Source organism: Callionymus lyra, chromosome 8, assembly GCF_982586985.1.
Source record: "Callionymus lyra chromosome 8, fCalLyr1.hap1.1, whole genome shotgun sequence".
In the NCBI taxonomy this organism is placed as follows: Eukaryota; Metazoa; Chordata; class Actinopteri; order Syngnathiformes; family Callionymidae; genus Callionymus; species Callionymus lyra.
Genome location: NC_141825.1, coordinates 30086774 through 30108115, shown reverse-complemented (window position 1 = coordinate 30108115; position 21342 = coordinate 30086774). Strand labels below are relative to the sequence as shown.

General features: G+C 41.9%; 1 protein-coding gene across 1 annotated transcript; it reads right to left on the bottom strand.

The window, feature by feature from the left end:
• Positions 1–384: 384 nt before the first annotated feature.
• LOC148074559 (potassium/sodium hyperpolarization-activated cyclic nucleotide-gated channel 3-like) lies at positions 385–20838 on the bottom strand. The gene is made up of 8 exons (XM_087797769.1): positions 20264–20838; positions 8290–8713; positions 7762–7923; positions 6883–7101; positions 5289–5435; positions 4075–4315; positions 2138–2302; positions 385–1856 (listed from the first exon to the last, which is right to left on the bottom strand). The coding sequence occupies exons 1-8, from the start codon at positions 20836–20838 to the stop codon at positions 385–387; spliced, it is 3405 nt and encodes a 1134-aa protein (XP_087653895.1).
• Between the last annotated feature and the right edge of the window lie 504 nt (positions 20839–21342).

The following is a 21342-nucleotide window of genomic DNA, read 5'->3' as shown; positions in this document are numbered from 1 at the left end:
TTTGAAGCCCCAACATTGGTTTCAAAAACAACCAAGAACTGTCAAATTGTCCTAAGAGGGACTGTGATGTCGCAGACCTCCATCAAGGAAAGAAAAAGGGACATTGATTTTTGGTTTTGATCAAAAGTCAATTAATGCAATTCTTACCACAATATAATGCTTAATGCTAAGACAAGGGTTGTACAAACACTGGCATGGTTAATAATATATTACATACAATGTGATGTACAATTTATACCAATATATTCATAGCACACCACAGTATTCAAATATTGCTGTAGAAAAAATATATGATGTTCTGTTACATGTTAAAAAGATCCAGCACTCAACATTCATGTCTCTTAAGTATGACGATCACTAGCTTTTTTGGGAGTAGTCTCATTTTTACAAGTTGGAGGGAAGTTTTTGTTCAGTCTCTAATTTTGGTGCTGATGTGGCGTATCCTGTCACTGACTGGTTCTGAGATTCAGGTCCGAAAAACGCCAAGCTTACAGGGGTTGTGTGGCCCGGATTAGGGCTGTAGGGTGTACTGAAGGTATTGTTAGATGCATCCAATGAGCCACTCATGGCCAAAGGCCGTTGCTGGTTTGTGGAACTAAAAGAGCCTGAGATAGTCTTTATTTCCTGGGTAAAGTGCTCAAGCGATGTCTCTGTGCAGGCGACCCTGGTAGGAGACGATGTCTGCAGGTTGATAGAGTGTTCAAAATTCCTGGAATAAGGGGACTCACTGTGATATATCGTTCCACCCATTACAGGGCTCTGGATCCTGGGACTGTGGACAGGTGGGGTGTAACAGGGTGAGGCTTCCCCAGAGCCATACTGGGCCAGCGAGGCCAGGGCGGAGTGTTCTGGAGGTACCTGTGGTAGGAATGCAGAATGAAGGCCAGACAGGCAATTATGTGCCAAGGATGCTGTTGCTGCAGTTCCACCCCCTAACACATGAGGAATTAATCCACAAGAGGACTGGTTGTTGGTGATGAAGGGGAAATGCGGGAGATTCACAAAGCTGGACACTCTGTCATGACTTGACCCAGTCTGTTGTGTGATGGCGTGAGAGGTCGGCTGCATCTGGCTTATGAACGGGCTGACAGAGCTGGAGATTAGGGGGGTTATTGAATAGGAAGTTGGAGTTGGGAATCTTCCTGCTGACCTTGCTGGTGCCCCTTCCTGAAGCAGACCTACAGGATGTGATGAAATGGTTCTCATACCGTGGAAGTGCTGAGGGCCAAGCTGAGGTGCCCAGGTGTAGGATACAGAGGTATGGCTGACTGGAAACACAGAAGTCATGCCAGAATGTGATGGGTAAAGGGGCTGTTGGTACATGGGTTTTGGTGCCAGAGGCTGCAGGCTGCTGGTGAAGATAGGTTGGGGGTTCACACCCCCAGTAGGGTAATGTTGAGCTCTGATGCCTGCTGGAGTAGATGATTCAGAATAAAATCTGGTGGTACCCACTGGAGAACTAGGGCCTGATCCACAGACACCGGCGCCCACTTGGACTCTCTTTGGAAAGCTCACAGCTTCTCTCTGCAATCCAGCTCCAGCAGCCAGAGGATGATGGAAGATGATTGGGGGGAGCTGGGAGTGAGTGGCTAAGGCCAGTGCTAGAGGGGTGGTGGCAGCAGCAGCCTGGAGTGGTGCCTGGACAAGTGGGGCCCAGATGACCGGGGTATGTGAAGGAGATGGGAGATGAGGGCTAAGGCTCTGTGCATTGCTGGTCTGGATTAGCTGTGCTGTACATTGGGCCATGTCCCGGTCATGCTGGACGATTCTTTGGATGATCTCACTCTCATGGAGGTTTAAAGTGCCAGAGCTCTGATGATGCTGGACTTTGTGTTGAAGCACAGAGTTTCTCTTCCCTTTGTTGGAAACAAGAAGGTATGAAGTTTTCACATTGAGCCCATAGAACATTCACATAGTCTTGCTCTACTGGTGATGTCAATAGAAATCAATACAAACAAGTTTAAAGAAGATAAAATTATGATTTAAACTTTACCAACAAAATTGGTTTTAAGCTAAATAAATTGATGCAATTTTTTTTTTAATATACAGCTGTAGCTACACGTGTTACATTGAATTCTGTAACTGTGACACTAAATATAGATATTGGGAGGATGGAATTCATCTCTTATCCACTCACCTATGCGGTCAAGCCTGTCCAGTGCCACTGTTTCAAAGGCCCGTCGCATCATGGGATATTCCTCCAACACCTCATTGAAATTGTCCACCGACAGAGAGTAGAGGCGGCAGTAGTTATCAGCCCGGACACTGGCCGTCCTCCTGCCTCGAGTCAACAGGCAGATCTCTGCAAGTCACGGAGGATAAAAGATAAAAATCTTGCTCCACTTTGAACATTTCATACTTTCATAAAACAATTGAATAATTATCAAAGTTGGAGGGTGGAACATCAGGGAGAGAAGTGCCGTCTCTGATGTTCCACAGATGGAGCACTTAATGCAATTTCTGCAGCTTACAGTTCGTCCTGACCTCAGCTGTCGTGCCAGATCAGAAAAATAGAATAATGCTGCATTTAAAAAAAAAACGAGACATGTTTTTCAGGAGAGTCGTAATGAGGACGCGGCCGAGTACACCAGAGCCTTCACTCTATTTCATTTTAATTTAATATGTTTATATTATATCACCACAAAGATTAAATCTTTGGATTTTTTTTCAGTCGCCTATTAATCTTGCTGCTAAGGAACTAGGTGTAGAAGATCTTAAATCTAAGACACACTTTTTATGACGCTTCAATGCCATAAATCACTAGATTTGAAGTTTAATATTTGTATAACCAGCACCAAGAACATTTCCCTTTTTATGAAGAAGATGATATATTCTGAGCCTCATGGTTTTCAGCCTGTTGGAAATAATGTGACAGAAGATATGAGACATTAAAACTAATTTCTAACAGTATAGTTGAATGTACAGTAAATACAAATATATAAGTTTATTTTACACAAGCAATCGAGCTATGGGGAGCTTTCAGAATATGAGAATATGTTAAATGTAGTATGTAAATACAAGATAGATACTGTAAAAGTGATCATGTAGAAATGATTCTCAAGCCTCAAGATTTTATTTAAAAAACAATTATATTGGTATTTCTTACAAATTCAACTCTAAATAAAAACCTTTATATATAATCGCAATTAAATGAAATTAAATCCGACACCAATTTGATCTTATAATCTTCTTCTTGACTTGTTTATTTTTTATTTAATTTATCCATGTTGATAAAAAATAAATCCGTTTTATAATCATATTTAGGCCCCTATTGTTGGTCCGTTCTTGCTTTTGCCTGAACTGTCACTGTATGGCCCTCTGTAAATGTAACTATAAACCTTGGCCCAGATCATAAAATACATTTCAAACCTTTCTATACCTCTATACCTTAAAAATCAAACCAAAAAAAGGTACGAAGATTGGGTTTCTAACTACAATGAAGGCATTGCAGTTGTGATAAAATATCGGGACTCAGAAATCAGACATATCACATGACTTCACATGGAAGAGCTGAAACATATAACCATTTGTTGAAATCTCTGCTGTTTTCAACTTTAGTCAACCTCTTAAATCTAGAAACAACGTTAAGTTGCTGCCACATATCAGTAGATAAGGAGATGCAAACAGTCTTTAAGAACAAGTGGAGAACGGAAACATATTTTGAGAAAGATTCCACTGTAAAAGCTTGTCTCACTTCCATCTTCTACCATCAACATACCTCAGCATTATATGATTTTTTTTTCCACATCAAGCAAAAACAGATCCACTACATGCTTTCATTCAACTCACTGAAATCTTCAGTTGTGGATAAAAACTGCATGACATTACATTTATGTGGCTATTTCGAAAGACAAACCCCGTCCTCAGTATTGGGGCTTTTAAAGGAGATGATGTGATATTTTCTCTCAGTCACAATAGTCGGCGCGTTAATCTGCAAAGTGTTTGAGAAAAATAAATCAAAGCGAATCCAACTACAAGCCCTTCTTCACTGACATCGAGGCTGATCTGCTGCCACCAACCGAGGAGATTAGTAAGCATCATGTGACAGTCAGGGGGAGGGGGTCGAGATATTACCTCCAAAATAAGAGCCATCAGATAGCTTGGTGTCTTTGCTGCTTTTGGTCAGGACACTGACCACACCGTGCTGAATGAAGTACATCTTCTTGCCGATGGTTCCTTCTCTGATGATGTAGTCTGCTGGCTGGAAAACCTCGAATCGGAGTTTGGTCAGCATTGAGGTGACAAAATTTGGATCGGCATTGGCAAATAGAGGCATTGATGCCACCAATTTACGGCAATTGAAGTTTATAATTTCCTGAAAGGTGATAGAAAAGAACATTTTGTTACACCTTCTCTCCAGGATGTATTCATCACTGTGAAAGCAGGCTGGTTAACAGCTTAGTTCTTTACATGAAAGCCGCCATTCCCAGACTGATCCAGCCATTACTAATCAGATTAACAGCTGTTAACATCAGTGAGCAAAGTCAAAGAGCAATATTAGATAAATTAACTGAACCAAACCAGCGTGAACACTGATCAATCAGGGAAATACCGCAGTATTTCTCCTTAGTCAGAGACAAAAAGTATTGTTTTTGTTTTTTTTATCATATAACATTATCAGGATACAGATCATGAAAAAAACAAACAGTGCCTTATCAAAAGAATTAGTTTTTCTGGTTAAGTTACGTTACCATGTAAGTAAGTAAGTAATTTGTATTTATAGAGCACTTTTCCAGACCAGGGTCACAAAGAACTTAAACAATACTCAATAAAGTATATACTTTAAAGGTCAAGATAATACTGATAACACAACAGGAATTAAAGAAAATCAAGGAAAAGCCTGAACAAATAAAAACGTCTTAAGATGTTTCTTGAAGGAGTCAGTAGATCATCAAACACAGATGTTTCTTGAAGGAGTCAGTAGATCATCAAACACAGATGTTTCTTGAAGGAGTCAGTAGATCATCAAACACAGATGTTTCTTGAAGGAGTCAGTAGATCATCAAACACAGATGTTTCTTGAAGGAGTCAGTAGATCCATCAAGTGAAAGAGAGATAAAATCGTTCCAAAGCTTAGGAGCAACAGCCTGGAACTCTGTCTAGACTTCAAGACTCTTGACCCTGTTCTACGATACTGTTTTATTTGGCTCATGAGCTTAAACACTAGGATTTGCAGGACAAAGATTAGTAGATTTTTAGAAGCGGCTTCCTTGCTATGTTAATAGCATACCTAGCCACACAAGTTAGCATTAGCTTAGCATTGAGTTCAACAAGAGTTGGGCTCTGACCTCTCGCAGTGGTTCGTTCAGCTCTTCCAAAATGCTTTCCTCGTCAAACATCTTCCCCTGATAACGATGCTCGTAGTAATCATGGATCCTCTGACGCATGTCGGCAGGAAGCTTGTGGAAGGACATGTATTGTTCCACCTGCTTGTACTGGAGACAACACAGACAGAAGTGATCGAATGATGTTTAGCTGCAAGAGAATAAAAGCAAAGTAGTCTCAGAAACACTATATTAAGCTGATTGATGCCCTGGCTCAGAGGACGACTGTATTTGTTTATTCTATTCACAGTCGACTGTCTGACCATCTGTGAAACCTGCAAACTGTGCATCGCATCTGACAGTCGCTCTCTGTGGGATAATAACATTAACTTCTGTGTCCTTCAGCCCTGAACCCTGGCAGACAGACCCAAGTGGATACTGTCCAGTTGAAATCTGACTGAAAACGTTGCCTAAAAAATGAAAATAAAATAATCAGATGATGTTTAAACAGCTCATCTCTTTGGAGATAAACCAATTGTGTCTATATATGTTTTACAATCCAGAGTAATATAGTGAGTATTCATTATATCATGAGGCTTTGCATCCATAACGCATTTGATTTGTTCCCTGTTTTTATCACCCACGTCAGTTTACGCATCTTGGCAAAGCTTCACCAAATGTTAAGTGAAAAAGAAAACTTCGCTGCTAGATACAGTAAGTTCTAGAAGTTTGGATTTAAAAGATTCTTGGTCGACGAATTTCAAAGATAGAAAAAAACGCTTTGTGAAGTCTTCAGAGAATAGGTTAGGATTTTTGGACAGAGAGAAAATACATATTCCTGACGACAACGTGCAGTGGACGCTGTAGAAAGAACCAATCACAGCCTGCTGTACCAGCCTGTTGCATCAGAGAAGCAAACTATACCTTATGATTGGTTGATATGTGTAATGACAACAAACATTCAATGGATAGTATTGGCTAATTCAAGGAAAGATGGGCTGAGAATTAGAGCGCTGCCTGGCAGCGGTGAGTAGCATCGGTGAGTAGCATCTGACCTATTAAATTGTTCATGTCTTGCAGTTTTGTCTTGTGCTCCTCATCTATACCCGTTATTCTCTTTCAAGCGTGTAAAGTTCTGCGTCCACTGTGGACGATGGTTTGTGAAACTCCAAAACATGTTGAATGTGGGAAATGTTCATAAAGCTTTATATAAGTTTAAAACTTTTAAAAGCTTAAAATTAAAGTCAAATTATTATATGGCTAGAACTTTGCCACTATTCTCTTTCACAAGGGGCTTCGTGATGTCTCCACTGTGACAACCAGATGCTTATAAAGATTAAGCTGAGTTGGAGTTGATGCGAAATGAAGATATAATTAAACATAAAAAATTAGTTTTCTTATATAAATTGATATAGCAAATGAGTTTGAATTGGCAACATGTAATTTTATTTTATCTTTAAAAATCAAAGTCAATCAAGTAAGTTACCCTTTAAATTAGCTTTAGGTAGAATACAATTTCTGCCTTTCCCTCTTTTCAAACTCTTGCAGTTATGTTGTGAACATCTGAACATTGTTCATGTATTTTTAGATTCTGAGGCATCGAAGCAAGAACACCTACCTTCTCTTGATACTGTCTCCTGGAGGAGTCCAGAGACTGGATCAGTGCAGTTGCATGACCGATAAACATGGCGAAGCAGGTCGCGCCCACGATCATGCTGAGGATTGTGAGCCAGACGTCGACCATCCCTATAGGTGGATACAACCCGTAACCGATGCACAACATGTGGCTCATGGCTTTGAAGAGGGCGTAAGAATACTGTTGACCCCAGGTGTCGTTCTGCAGGAGAGACAAGAGTCGGTGAACTAAAAAACTGCTCTGGAATGGAAACGCAACTTTTACAGAGAACTAAAAGAGTTTTATTTTGGAACTTCCAGGATGCCAGGTCGGTGATAGCGCTGTGATTTTCACCTTAGCACCTTGTTTTATCATTTTAATTTCATCATAAATACTTATACTTTAAATGTTTAGGAGTATCATTTAGTTTTTTATATGTTTTCAAAAGACTCTCTAGAACTACATGTTTGATGGTTTGAATGTTGTTTTGCTTGTTTATGTTGTTGCTCACACTTCTACATTGGTCTTCTACAGAGTTGGATGACCATGAGAAGAGGTCAACCTAACTATGACATTGTCACCCTTATATTTGCAGTAAAACAAACAAACAACACTTAACTGTGCATTTCCAGAAATATTTCAGGAGAAGTGATAATGCTAAGCCTTTTCTGCATCTTAGTTTAATTCCTTTGGCGTCAACTTTCTCTCTGTCGCTTCTCTACACTCGAAATATTAATGGCTCGGAAATCAAACAAAATAACAGCAGGAAGATGAGATAAATCAACATTGTTTATCTTCTCATCAAGCCACAATCTTTTAAGAAAATGTTTTGGGTATTTCACACTTTCTAGGTATTTGAACCGGATTTAATCATCTACTCACCACCATCTTGTTTCGAGTGACCCAGCAGTCAGGAGGAAAATCCTGCAGCATGGGAACGAGAAACTGCAGACATCCGTCCCAGTGACAGAGCAGGAGCATCATACCGATCAGATTCATGATACGCACCATGGCGCTAGCCAGGTCATAGGTCATATGGAAAACCTACAACACAGATTATCAGGATGAGAGGCAGCAAAACAATTAACTAATATCTTTTTAAATAAAGATATGAAATTTTAATTTTCTCTAATCTAAGGATTTTCAAAATGGATCTGATTAATGGCATCAAGGCTGAACTTTAATCTTCTATAGAAACAAGAGACTATTGATCGTTACATGATAATCTGCAAGTGACATTATCAGACTCCATTCATAAAGTAAAGATGGTAAATAAAGTAAGTTGTTTGTTTATCATAGAATAAACCAGTGGAAATGTGATCATGAAAAAGAGCACAGTGGTTGTGTAATAACGATATCATTCGCCATCATCTCGTTATTTAAATGATGATCTGATCCTGGCTGATGTACCTCTTCCCACTGGTGGATGTAGCGAATGAGTCTGGAGAGCCGAAGCAATCTGAGCAAACTCAAGATTTTGGTGAAGCGCACAATCCTCAGAGCTCGAGCCGTCTTGTAGAAATCAGAATTAATGCGCGTTTCCACGATGAGGAAGATGTAGTCCACGGGTATGGAGGAAATAAAGTCCACCATGAACCAACTCTTCAAGTATTTGATCTTGATCTTCTGTGGGTCCAGGATGATCTCGGTGTTGTCCTGCTTGACGATACCGGTACGAAAGTTAAGAACCAAGTCCATGAGGAAGAAGGTGTCTGACACCACATTAAAAACTATCCAAGGCGGCGTGTTCTCGTCTTTGAAAAAGGTGATTCCCACAGGAATGATGATGAGGTTTCCGACCATCAGCAGGAGCATCGTCAGATCCCAGTAGAACCTACGAGACATCACAACATTTAGTTTCTATTCATAATGAGAAGTACATCCACTCAAATGTTGTGCTTAGACCCAAGTCACCCTCACTCGTGAACATGATCTAAAGACGATAATACTTGGCATCTTAAAAAATACATATAAAAGTGACAGTATGGAGGTATTTGGATGTTTTTGTCATCTTTTTTGAGAAGATCAACTGGGCTGATTTTGCTTTTACAAACAAACTTGCATTTTTGTCTATAAAAAGAACAGATTACTCTGAAAATAATTCCAACCCTTAGTCGAGCAGAAAATGAATGAAGTTTTAATTTTGGTGAAATATCACTTTAAGAGAATTCAATTCCACTGAAGTCAATGTAAAGACAGAACAAGAGAAATGTCTCTTAGTCTGAAGTCAGGACACGAGAGATGAATGAGCAGAAGATCCTGAGAGAACATCCTGACAGAAGATCTTACAACAGTCTGGAGGAACAAAAGAGTTTCTCAGCATCTAAAGGAAGGAAGTGATGTTTGAAATGTTACGAAGGAGGAAGTCGTTACATTTGTTTCATGTGTGACTTTAATGATCGAACACCAAGATTGTTGACGTTTGTGCAGCAGGAGTCCATGTTGAGAAGATCATTAGTAAGTGATTGTTAAGATGTTGTGGAGCAACAAGTAGAAACTCAGTTTTGTCCGAGTTCAGTTAAGTTTTACACATCCATTGTGTAGCTGTTGATGTGTGTGATACAGGACTGTGGTTGTGTAGCTGACAATATGTATGATACAGGAGTGTAGTTGTGTAGCTGACGATATGTATGATACAGGAGTGTAGTTGTGTAGCTGTTGATATGTGTAATACAGGAGTGTAGTTGTTTAACTGTTGATATGTGTGATACAGGAGTGTAGTTGTGTAACTGTTGATATGTGTAATACAGGAGTGTAGTTGTTTAACTGTTGATATGTGTGATACAGGAGTGTAGTTGTGTAGCTGTTGATATGTGTGATACAGGAGTATAGTTGTGTAGCTGTTGATATGTGTGATACAGGAGTGTAGTTGTGTAGCTGACGATATGTATGATACAGGAGTGTAGTTGTGTAGCTGTTGATATGTGTGATACAGGAGTGTAGTTGTGTAGCTGTTGATATGTGTGATACAGGAGTGTAGTTGTGTAGCTGTTCATATGTGTGATACAGGAGTGTAGTTGTGTAGCTGTTGATATGTATGATACAGGAGTGTAGTTGTGTAGCTGTTGATGTGTGTGATACAGGACTGTGGTAGTGTAGCTGACGATATATATGATACAGGAGTGTAGTTGTGTAGCTGTTGATGTGTGTGATACAGGACTGTAGTTGTGTAGCTGACGAAATGTGTGATACAGGACTGTAGTTGTGTAGCTGTTGGTATGTATGATACAGGAGTGTAGTTGTGTAGCTGTTGATGTGTGTGATACAGGACTGTGGTAGTGTAGCTGACGATATGTATGATACAGGAGTGTAGTTGTGTAGCTGTTGATGTGTGTGATACAGGACTGTGGTAGTGTAGCTGACGATATGTATGATACAGGAGTGTAGTTGTGTAGCTGTTGATGTGTGTGATACAGGACTGTTGTAGTGTAGCTGTTGATATGTATGATACAGGAGTGTAGTTGTGTAGCTGTTGATGTGTGTGATACAGGACTGTAGTTGTGTAGCTGACGATATGTGTGATACAGGACTGTAGTTGTGTAGCTGTTGGTATGTATGATACAGGAGTGTAGTTGTGTAGCTGTTGATATGTGTGATACAGGACTGTAGTTGTGTAGCTGACGATATATGTAATACAGGACTGTAGTTGTGTAGCTGATTTCTTTCATCTGCTTCATTGACAAATACACTTGAGTGTCATCAGCAAAACAGTGAAAGTTTATATCTTCTAATCAAGATGTCTAGTGGAAGATATAGAGTGTGAACAGGACCAAGAACATAACCTTAGTGTGTGTCGATGAGAGGTGGTTGACATGTTTCTGTCTGATAGATAATTGATAGATTTTCTGTCAGACTTAAACCAGTGTAGGTCAGTTCTACTTCTACCTATTTGGTTTTCTTGTCTTTGTAAAAGAATGTGGTGATAACAGTGTCAGCAGCACGACTGAGGTCCAGAAGAGATGTAAAGAGATTTGGTGGAAGTACCTACACAAGGGTTACCTGCTGAAGGCTCTGACTCGAACACAGTTGAACCTGTTGGCACTTGACCTTCTAACATTGAGTCAAACTAGTCAATCATGTTCTCTCTCATGTTCCCTTGTTGCCTTTGTAGAAAAACACTGGTCTGGTTGTGCTGCCTTTTATAAGGTAAATCCACTGTTATCTCCTGTGAATCCTCGCCATTTCCAGAAGTCACATCCCATTAGCCAGATGTTGAGTAGTTAGCATTACTGCTCTGCACACGTCAACCTGCTGCCGAACACTGGAACATCTGGACAACAAAGGTCTACAGAGCACATTAGATGCTCCTACAAACCTCCCTGTTCGTCTGGAGCCGACTGTACTCTCAGTCAGACCTGGGACGAGCATCTTTCTGGTGTAATCTGGTGATACCATCAAAATAAATCTGACAGTTGGGGCGGGGGTTCTGGTCCTCTCGTGGTCCAAAGAGGAATGAATCTTGCACGATTTGGGTCAGAGTGCAACTCTGTTAAAGAGCATGAGAGCACAAAGAGAGGGGAGTTATAAGCAAAGTGAACACAAAAAGGCTTAAAACGGTGAAAGGAGCTTAGATCAATCAGGACAGCTGAAAAAGGGATGACATTTGTACCCGAGATACTTATCTCTCACTGCCAGTGAAGCGCAACAGCCTGCATGCAGCTCAATGGCTTAGTACACACCTGTAACGCTGGCCAGTCAGCAATCATATTAACCATATTTACATCATGTGCCAGTCAGACATGTTTAGTGTCAGAAAGCTTTAACAGCAGTTTCTCATTACGTTGATCAATTTGGAAACTGACATGGTTAACATTTGGGTAGAAAAAGGCTTTTTTTGGCTGCAACTGAGGAGGCGACACAGTCAGGATACTATGAGCAACATTTGTAACTGTCGACCTACTCACTGAACTGATGATTTGTCTGAAGGACTCTAGAGGCTTTGACAACCATGGAGGCAGCAAAAAAACAACACAAACTAATTTCAACCAACAGTGTGTCCAGATCAAAAGTGTAGGACTATCCTACTTATGTCTCCAAATTAGACTTGCAGTCAAGACCAAGACCAGGCTTCCAGATCCAGATCAAGACAGACAACAAAAGCAAATACAAGTGCATTTAAAAAATAAAAATATAGAATACACGATTTATGTTTTTTATGTTTTATATTTTATGATTTATTTAATGCTAGAAATCAAACCATGTATTTTCATAAGATAGACATAGTCAGTGTTCAACATTCGCCACACAACACACTAGAAGTTGACAAGCATTTTGAAGAAGCAAGTCTTTAGTTGCAAAAACTCTACCGTCAGGGGTCACCGACGTGGTCGTCCACAGGCACCGAAGGCCCTTTGCCTGTTTTTCATCAATCGTATAATATTTATTTTGTGTTTCCTTGCTTGTTACTCTGTTGGCCGCTGTTTAAGAATCACTCATTTGATCATTGTATAAGTGGACAACCAGTTATTATCAATAATAATACATATCAAGTTGTTTGTAACACGCTGATGGTAACCTTCGGGTGATCTTAACTACTAAACTAAAACTAAAGGATCTATGTCAGCATTATTGACAATCAACATACATTATCTCCTTACAATGTTGGTATAAACTGTCTGCATGCAAGTCTTCATAGAGAAAACTGAGAAAAAGAAATAAAGTGAATCGTTTTTATAGATCTAGATGAAGAACAAAGAGAAGGTTCATGTAGTGTCAGGAGGTCTAGATGAAGAAAAAAGAGAAGGTTCATGTAGTGTCAGGAGGTGTAGATGAAGAAAAAAGAGAAGGTTCATGTAGTGTCAGGAGGTCTAGATGAAGAAAAAAGAGAAGGTTCATGTAGTGTCAGGAGGTCAAGAGTAAGAACAAAGAGAAGGTTCATGTAGTGTCAGGAGGTCTAGATGAAGAACAAAGATAAGGTTCATGTAGTGTCAGGAGGTCTAGATGAAGAAAAAAGAGAAGGTTCATGTAGTGTCAGGAGGTCTAGAGTAAGAACAAAGAGAAGGTTCATGTAGTGTCAGGAGGTCTAGATGAAGAACAAAGAGAAGGTTCATGTAGTGTCAGGAGGTCTAGATGAAGAACAAAGAGAAGGTTCATGTAGTGTCAGGAGGTCTAGATGAAGAACTAAGAGAAGGTTCATGTAGTGTCAGGAGGTCTAGAGGAAGAACTAAGAGAAGGTTCATGTAGTGTCAGGAGGTCTAGATGAAGAACAAAGAGAAGGTTCATGTAGTGACAGGAGGTCTAGATGAAGAACAAAGAGAAGGTTCATGTAGTGACAGGAGGTCTAGATGAAGAACTAAGAGAAGGTTCATGTAGTGTCAGGAGGTCTAGATGAAGAACAAAGAGAAGGTTCATGTAGTGACAGGAGGTCTAGATGAAGAACAAAGAGAAGGTTCATGTAGTGTCAGGAGGTCTAGATGAAGAACAAAGAGAAGGTTCATGTAGTGACAGGAGGTCTAGATGAAGAACAAAGAGAAGGTTCATGTAGTGTCAGGAGGTCTAGATGAAGAACAAAGAGAAGGTTCATGTAGTGACAGGAGGTCTAGATGAAGAACTAAGAGAAGGTTCATGTAGTGACACATGTGTGAGAGACACAGAGAACAGGTTTAGATGGAGGAGATTGTTTCGCTGCAAGAGCATTTCAAAGGAAAATACATTTTTAACTTCTTTCTTTTTTTAAATGTGTTCTTTCATCTGTGAGTAAAGAAACACTTAATCGATCTATATATACTACTACTATACTACTACTATACTACTAGTATATGATCATTCTTCTAGTCACAGATTTACTAGAGATTTGATGATACTGAACAATATCGAGCGTCGGATGAATGATGCGTTGAATCACCTAAACCTGACATGAAATCGAGTTAGAAAAAGCTCATTATTAGATGTCGGGTCAGAGCAGATGATAAAAGGTTGATGGTCTCGTGCAGGAACCTGTAACATCAGATCTGCTAAGCGTTCCACTTTGATGCCAAATCCCTGATTTTGACCCATGAAGTCATGACACCTCATATATGTGGAGCTCAGCGAACATCTGGATGATTCCTCACATCATTTCAATCTCTCTTCCTGTCTGACTGTGTTTGTGTCTGTGTGAGTGTGTGTGTGTGAGTGTGTGTGTGTCTGTGTGAGTGTGTGTGAGTGAGTGTGTGTGTGTCTGTGTGAGTGTGTGTGTCTGTGTGTGTCTGTGTGAGTGTGTGAGTGTCTGTGTGAGTGTGTGTGTGTGAGTGTGTGTGTGTCTGTGTGAGTGTGTGTGTCTGTGTGTGTCAGTGTGAGTGTGTGAGTGTCTGTGTGAGTGTGTGTGTGTCTGTGTGTGTCTGTGTGTGTCAGTGTGAGTGTGTGTAGGAAACGCTGCCATCTACACCATCTCTGCTCCATTAGACTAATTGTGCTTTAATAATCTCCACTGATGTTGCTTCTAATATCGCCAATGTTACCCTACTTTGATTACCCCATTTCCAAGCTGCTGCCTCTCGCTAATCCAGGGCCTTCGCTAAATGAAATAAAAAAAAGTCTAATTCAGATGAGAGTGAAAAACCTGCAGTGACACACATTGATGCCGACAGATGCTGTTTGAGCCAAAGATGTTCAACATCATTTTTGAAGGTTTTTAAATTTCAACGGAGATCATTCAAAAGCTGCATTTAGGGTGAAATGTTGACTCGGCCAGTGCAGTAAAATAGTTAATAAATGTTTAATCAACCCTTGAAGAAAATAAATGATATTAAAAATGTTCTCAGTTAAATTACAATTAATAAATGCTTTTTATGTATCAACGTTTGAACAGTAATTATTTTATTTTGTATCAGTAAATGTGTTTCTTTAAAACTTTAAAACTTGGTCACCGTGAGTCAGTGTGAGTCAGTGTGAGTCAGTGTGAGTCACCGTGAGTCAGTGTGAGTCAGTGTGAGTCAGTGTGAGTCACCGTGAGTCAGTGTGAGTCAGTGTGAGTCATTGTGAGTCAGTGTGAATCAGTGTTAGTCACCGTGAGTCAGTGTGAGTCAGTGTGAGTCATTGTGAGTCAGTGTGAATCAGTGTGAGTCAGTGTGAGTCAGTGTGAGTCAGTGTTAGTCACCGTGAGTCAGTGTGAGTCAGTATGAGTCAGTGTTAGTCACCGTGAGTCAGTGTGAGTCATTGTGAGTCAGTGTGAGTCAGTGTGAGTCAGTCTGAGTAAGTATAAGACAGTGTGAGTCAGTGTGAGTCCGTGTGAGTATGTGTGAGTCAGTCTGAGTCGGTATAAAACAGTGTGAGTCAGTCTGAGTCAGTGTGAGTCAGTGTTAGTCACCGTGAGTCAGTGTGAGTCATTGTGAGTCAGTGTGAGTCTGTGTGAGTCAGTCTGAGTCAGTGTGAGTCTGTGTGAGTCAGTCTGAGTCAGTATAAAACAGTGTGAGTCAGTGTGAGTCAGTATAAGACAGTGTGTGTCTGTGTGAGTCAGTATAAGACAGTGTGAGTCAGTATAAGGCAGTGCGAGTCAGTCTGAGTCAGTATAAGACAGTGTGAGTCAGTGTGAGTCAGTCTGAGTCAGTATAAGACAGTGTGAGTCAGTATAAGGCAATGCGAGTCAGTCTGAGTCAGTATAAAACAGTGTGAGTCAGTGTGAGTCAGTCTGAGTCAGTACAAGACAGTTTGAGTCAGTATAAGACAGTTTGAGTCAGTCTGAGTAGATATAAGACAGTGTGAGTCTGTGTGAGTCAGTGTGTGTTATATATGTGTGTTTTATATATGTGTTATATATGTGTGTCATATATGTGTGTGTTATATATGTGTGTTATATATGTGGGTTATATATGTGTGTTTTATATATGTGTGTTATATATGTATAGTTATATATGTGTGTTGTATATATATAGTTATATATGTGTGTTATATATGTATAGTTATATATGTGTGTTATATATGTATAGTTATATATGTGTGTAATATATGTGTGTTATATATGTATAGTTATAATTGTGTGTGTTATATATGTATAGTTATATATGTGTGTAATATATGTATAGTTATATATGTGTGTTATATATGTATAGTTATAATTGTGTGTGTTATATGTGTGTGATATATATGTATAGTTATATATGTGTGTTATATATGTATAGTTATATGTGTGTGTTATATATGTATAGTTATATACTGTATGTGTGTAATATATGTATAGTTATATGTGTATCTACTAGTTATACCACAAATCTCTAAATGTAGATTCGGAGCCAGGGCCTTCAGTTTTCAAGCCCCTCTGCTGTGGAACAAACTACCGGCTTCAGTCCGGAGGGCAGACATCCTCTCTATGTTTAAAAATAATCTTAAAACCTTACTTTTCGATAAAGCCTATAATTAACTTGACTGTTTATCTCTAGCTGTCATAACTAACAAAACTGTTTATCTTAGCTGCTATAGGCTGAGAATGCTGGAGGAGTTTTAGTTTTAGTTTTAGACACCGAGCTCTGTATATCCTTCTTTTCTCGCCGGGGCCGTTCTGGCTTGGCCGGTTCGGGTGTGGGGGGCCCGGCGGGTGGGGCCTGTGGGTGCCTTGGGCCTGGTGGTGGTGACCGCTGGTGCCGCGATGGCCCCGTGTGCCGGCGGGGGGGTGGCCCGCTTCCGGGGGTTTTTTGATGGTGCGTGGGGGCTGGTGCTGGCGGGGGTGGCTGGGGTGGTGGATGGGGGGTTGCGCTGGGGGCGGTGCTGGGGCTGGGGGGTTGCTGGTCCCGCTGACGGGGTTGGCGGGTGAACCGTTAGGGGTGGGGCTGGGGCTGGCCAGGTGTTCTGGATGACCTTCCGGCCCCGATGGCTTCGCCTGGTCTGTGGTGGGGGGCCTGTCTTGGGGTGGGTGTCTGCTGCAGCGGTGGCTGTGGTCCTCTACCCGCCCTGTGTGGCATGTGCTGTGGTCGGGGAGTTTGTCGCCCTTGGTCCTGGGGGTTCGTGGCCGGGTTGGTCGGTCTTTCGGGGGCTTCCCGGGTGGGGGGGGGCACACTGAGGGACGGCGGAGGCATTGGGCGGACCCATTTTACCGTAGTGACCATGTACCGCCCATGCAAGTGCTGCTGTCCCCCTGGGTGCTGCATGGTGGGTGGGGGCGGGGGCTGGGGGTCAGTACGTGTGATGGACGGGGCCTCTGCACCTTAGAGACCGTGGACCGCCCATGGAATACTGCTGGCCCCCCAAACTTCCCTCATGGGGGAGGTGGGCTGCGGCTGTTGGGGACGGTCTACAGTTCAAAGATTGGGGGCCGTTCCCGGACGGCTGCAGCCCCATTGCCCCCGCCCTGCCCGCACAACCGTGGCCCCCATGACCCGGGGGACTTGGGCCGGTGCCTGGCCATTGCTCCCCCGGGCTCATGCGGTGGCACTCGACCCGGCTACTGGCCTTTTCCGCAGGGTATTGGGGGGGGCTCCGCCGCTGCTGTGGTGGATCCCTATCTCCTTGACTCGGTCCCCTGCTATGGACTTGGTGGCAGCCTGACGGTCTGGGGGTCCTCCGTCGCCCGGCCTGGCCCCGGGGCCCTATCCCCTGACTGGTTCTTCTGGCTGCCCCTCTGCCCCGGTGCCTGCGCCTGGTGCCTCCCCCTCTCTGCTTCCTCGGTCGTCCTCGCCTGTGCTTGCCCTCTCGCGCCCCCGGTGGTGGTCCGCCTTCTCGCTGGTGTTTGGGGTCGGCTCTGGTGGTTATCTCGCCTGCCGGGTCCTGGTCTCCCGCGGGTTCCTGCCGCGGCTTGGGCCCCTGTGTCTGGATCTGCTGTGCTAGGTATGTGCCCTCTGGCCTGGCTATTTCAACCCATGTGTTTTATATGTATGTATATATGATTTCTCTCAGTTTAAGGAAACAGTTTCTGGTCAGTTTTCTACAGTGTTGAACAAGAGACACGTATTCATCAAATACAACACGCAGGTTTCTCAGGCTCAGTTTGACAGACTGACCTAAGTCACCCAAGTACTGACTCAACCCTGGAACCTTATCATCAGGTGCAATCACCAGTTTTTCAGTTTTGTCCACATTTAGCTGCAAAGTATTTTCACTCATTGTTTGATTTCTAGCAACAATTTACTAAGTTCAGCCTCTGGGGCTCAGTTGGATCAACAGAGCAGTAGAGCTGGATGTCATCAGCAAAAATGTGATAAGAAACATCTGGAAATCTCTGAATGATTTTACCGAGGGGAATCAAGTACAGCAAAACAATAAAGGACCCAGAACAGAACCTTGAGGGACTCCACACAACAGATCTGCCGATTCAGACCTCATTTGATTGGCAGATACTGCGCCCAGAAAGGTAAGATGAGAACCATTCTATCACAGACCCAGACAGTCTTCATCCCTCAGTCTTCTCAGCAGGATCTGGTTCAACTGTGTCAAAGGCTGAGGACAGATCCAAGAGAACCAGAACAGTGAATTTACCAGAGTCAGCCGACATCTTGATGTCACTGGACACTTTCAATAAAGCTGTCTCCGTAGATGTTTAAGAAGCCAGACTGAAACTTCACATGGATATCGCTCTGATCCAGGAACAGCTGCTCAGACACAACCTTCTCCAAGATCTTGGACCAGGAAGGGAGCTTAGAAATAGGCCTGAAATTACTGAGGTCAGTTGGATCTAAGCCTGGCTTTTTTAGCAGAGACTCCACAATGGCATGTTTAAATGCATTGGGGAAAGCCCCTGTCGAAAGAGAGAGGTTCACCATATTGGTAACTCAGGGGCCAATTACATCAAATACTTTGAAAAAAGCCTACAAGGAAGGACGTCATCTGAGCAAGAGGAGGGTTTCATCTTGTTCACTGGTGATGAAATATCCCCCAGAGATACAGCAGTGAAGGAAGACCAAGAGGAGGAGAGGGGCTCAGAGACAGTAGGGGTTCCAAACAAAGGGGGAGAGATTTTCTCTTTGATCAATTTAATTTTATCAATGAAAAACCTCAACAATCATTGCTGTCAGCTTCACAGAAGACGGGCGTGATTTGAGGAGCAGGAGACACGAGTGAATTAATAGTGTCAAACAACATTTTGGGGTTTTTCTTATTTCCTGCTACCAGTTTTCTGATGTAATCAAATCTAGCAGTTTCCACCATCTCATTGTAAGAAGTCATCAGATCCCTGAGGTGTAGTCTGTGCACCTCAAGTTTAGTGGACTTCCAGAGACGCTCAGTCTTTCGACAAAGTCTCTTCAGACTCAGGAGATCTACATTTGTCCAAGGGCACCGTTTTTTTCTGAATTTTCAAGTTCGATTTAACAGGTGCCACTTGATCCAGTATTTCAACACAATGAGTAGTGAAACAGTGGATCAAACTGTCCACCTCCACACATTCTGAGCAAGGGGAGGATTTCATCTTTTTCACTAGTGATGAAATATCCCCCAGAGATACAGCAGTGAAGGAAGACCAAGAGGAGGAGAGAGGCATTTTTAAATGCATTGGGAAAAACCCTGTGGAAAGGGAGAGGATACTTTCATCCTCAGTCTTTGAGGTGTTCAAGAGGTTCCTCTCACTCCAGTCCACAAAGTCACATATTAGACTCATGTACTCGTCCTCGCTGTTGTCGCTGTATAATATGTTATATATGTATAGTTATATATGTATAGTTATATATGCATAGTTATATATGTGTGTTATATATGTATAGTTATATATGTATAGGTATATATGTGTGTTATATATGTATAGTTATATATGTATAGTTATATATGTGTGTTATATATGTATAGTTATATATGTATAGGTATATATGTGTGTTATATATGTATAGTTATATATGTATAGTTATATATGTATAGTTATATATGTGTGTTATATATGTATAGTTATATATGTATTTGTATATATGTGTGTTATATATGTATAGTTATATATGTATAGTTATATATGTGTGTTATATGTGTATAGTTATATATGTATAGTTATATATGTATAGTTATATATGTATGGTTATATATATAGTTATATATATATATAGTTATATATGTATAGTTATATATGTATAGTTATATATATATAGTTATATATATATAGTTATATATATATAGTTATATATGTATAGTTATATATGTATAGTTATATATATATAGTTATATATGTATAGTTATATATATATGTATAGTTTCACTTGTGTACTGTTGAACAAATACATTTGAGATCATGATTTTAATAACTTATTCAAACAGTGTTGAATTAAAGCCTCAAAGTTGCTTTTTAAGCCATATTTTCATTTCGTTTAAATCTTAACACTTGAATCTCAGATGTTTTTGGAAATTAAACTTATTTTACTTTAAGGACTATTTTGTTTTGACAACACAGCAGTAACTGTTGACTCTGTGAAGTTTGTAAATCATCCATAAAAAGTCATGTTTTAAGTTCAGTGAAGATATAAAGTATTTGATGATACAGTTAAAGTACTTCCTTCACCTGAAGTCGCTGTACGGATGGATGATCCAGAATCCCGCGGACTTGACGCGCTCCCGCTCGTGCTCCACCGCGCGCTCGCTGCCCAACATCCGCAGCGAGAACTTGTTGACTCCAGGCTGGAGCATCGCCCCGAACTGCCGGTGCATGAAGCCCGCCTGGTAGAGTCTCTCGTCCTCCAGGATCTGCTCGCTGCCCTCCAGCTTGATGAACGTCTGCTCGAACACTGACGCTCCCTCTGCGGGCTCAAGGGGCTCCAGGGGCTCCAGGGGCTCCAGGCTCTGCTCCCCCGGGAAGCGCTCGTTCATCTCGGCTTCAGCCTCAGGGATGAGTCGCTGCTGCTCCGCCGGGTCCGAGCCTGAAGGACGTGGACCCGAGAGCGAGGAGATCGAGCCTCGGAACCGGCGACAGTCTCCGTTCAAGCTGCTCTTCAGCTCGTCCGTCATGACCTCGCTCCTGGCGGGAGACTTGAGGAGCTTCAGCAGGATGTTCTTCTGATCCTCGACCTGCTCCGAGCCTTTGATGTTCGGCGGCGAACTGTAGATTCTTTTGCGCATCGAAGACTGAAGCTTCTCCATGATGGAGGCGCGCGCTCAGGATCAGGAGCATCAAGAGTCTGGACCAACATCCGCACGTGCGTCAATGACGAGCTGCGACCACTCGTGAGAGAGAAGAGGAGGAGGAGGTGTGTCATCCCTTCATCCCTTCATCACTCCATCACTCCATTCCTTCATCACTGCATCCCTTCATCCCTTCATCCCTTCATCCCTTCATCACTCCATCACTCCATCCCTTCATCACTCCATCCCTTCATCCCTTCATCACTGCATCCCTTCATCACTCCATCACTTCATCACTTCTTCACTCCATCACTTCATCACTCCATCCCTTCATCACTCCATCACTTCATCACTCCATCACTTCATCACTCCATCACTTCATCACTCCATCACTCCATCCCTTCATCACTCCATCACTCCATCCCTTCATCACTCCATCACTCCATCACTCCATCCCTTCATCACTCCATCCCTTCATCACTCCATCCCTTCATCACTCCATCACTTCATCACTCCATCACT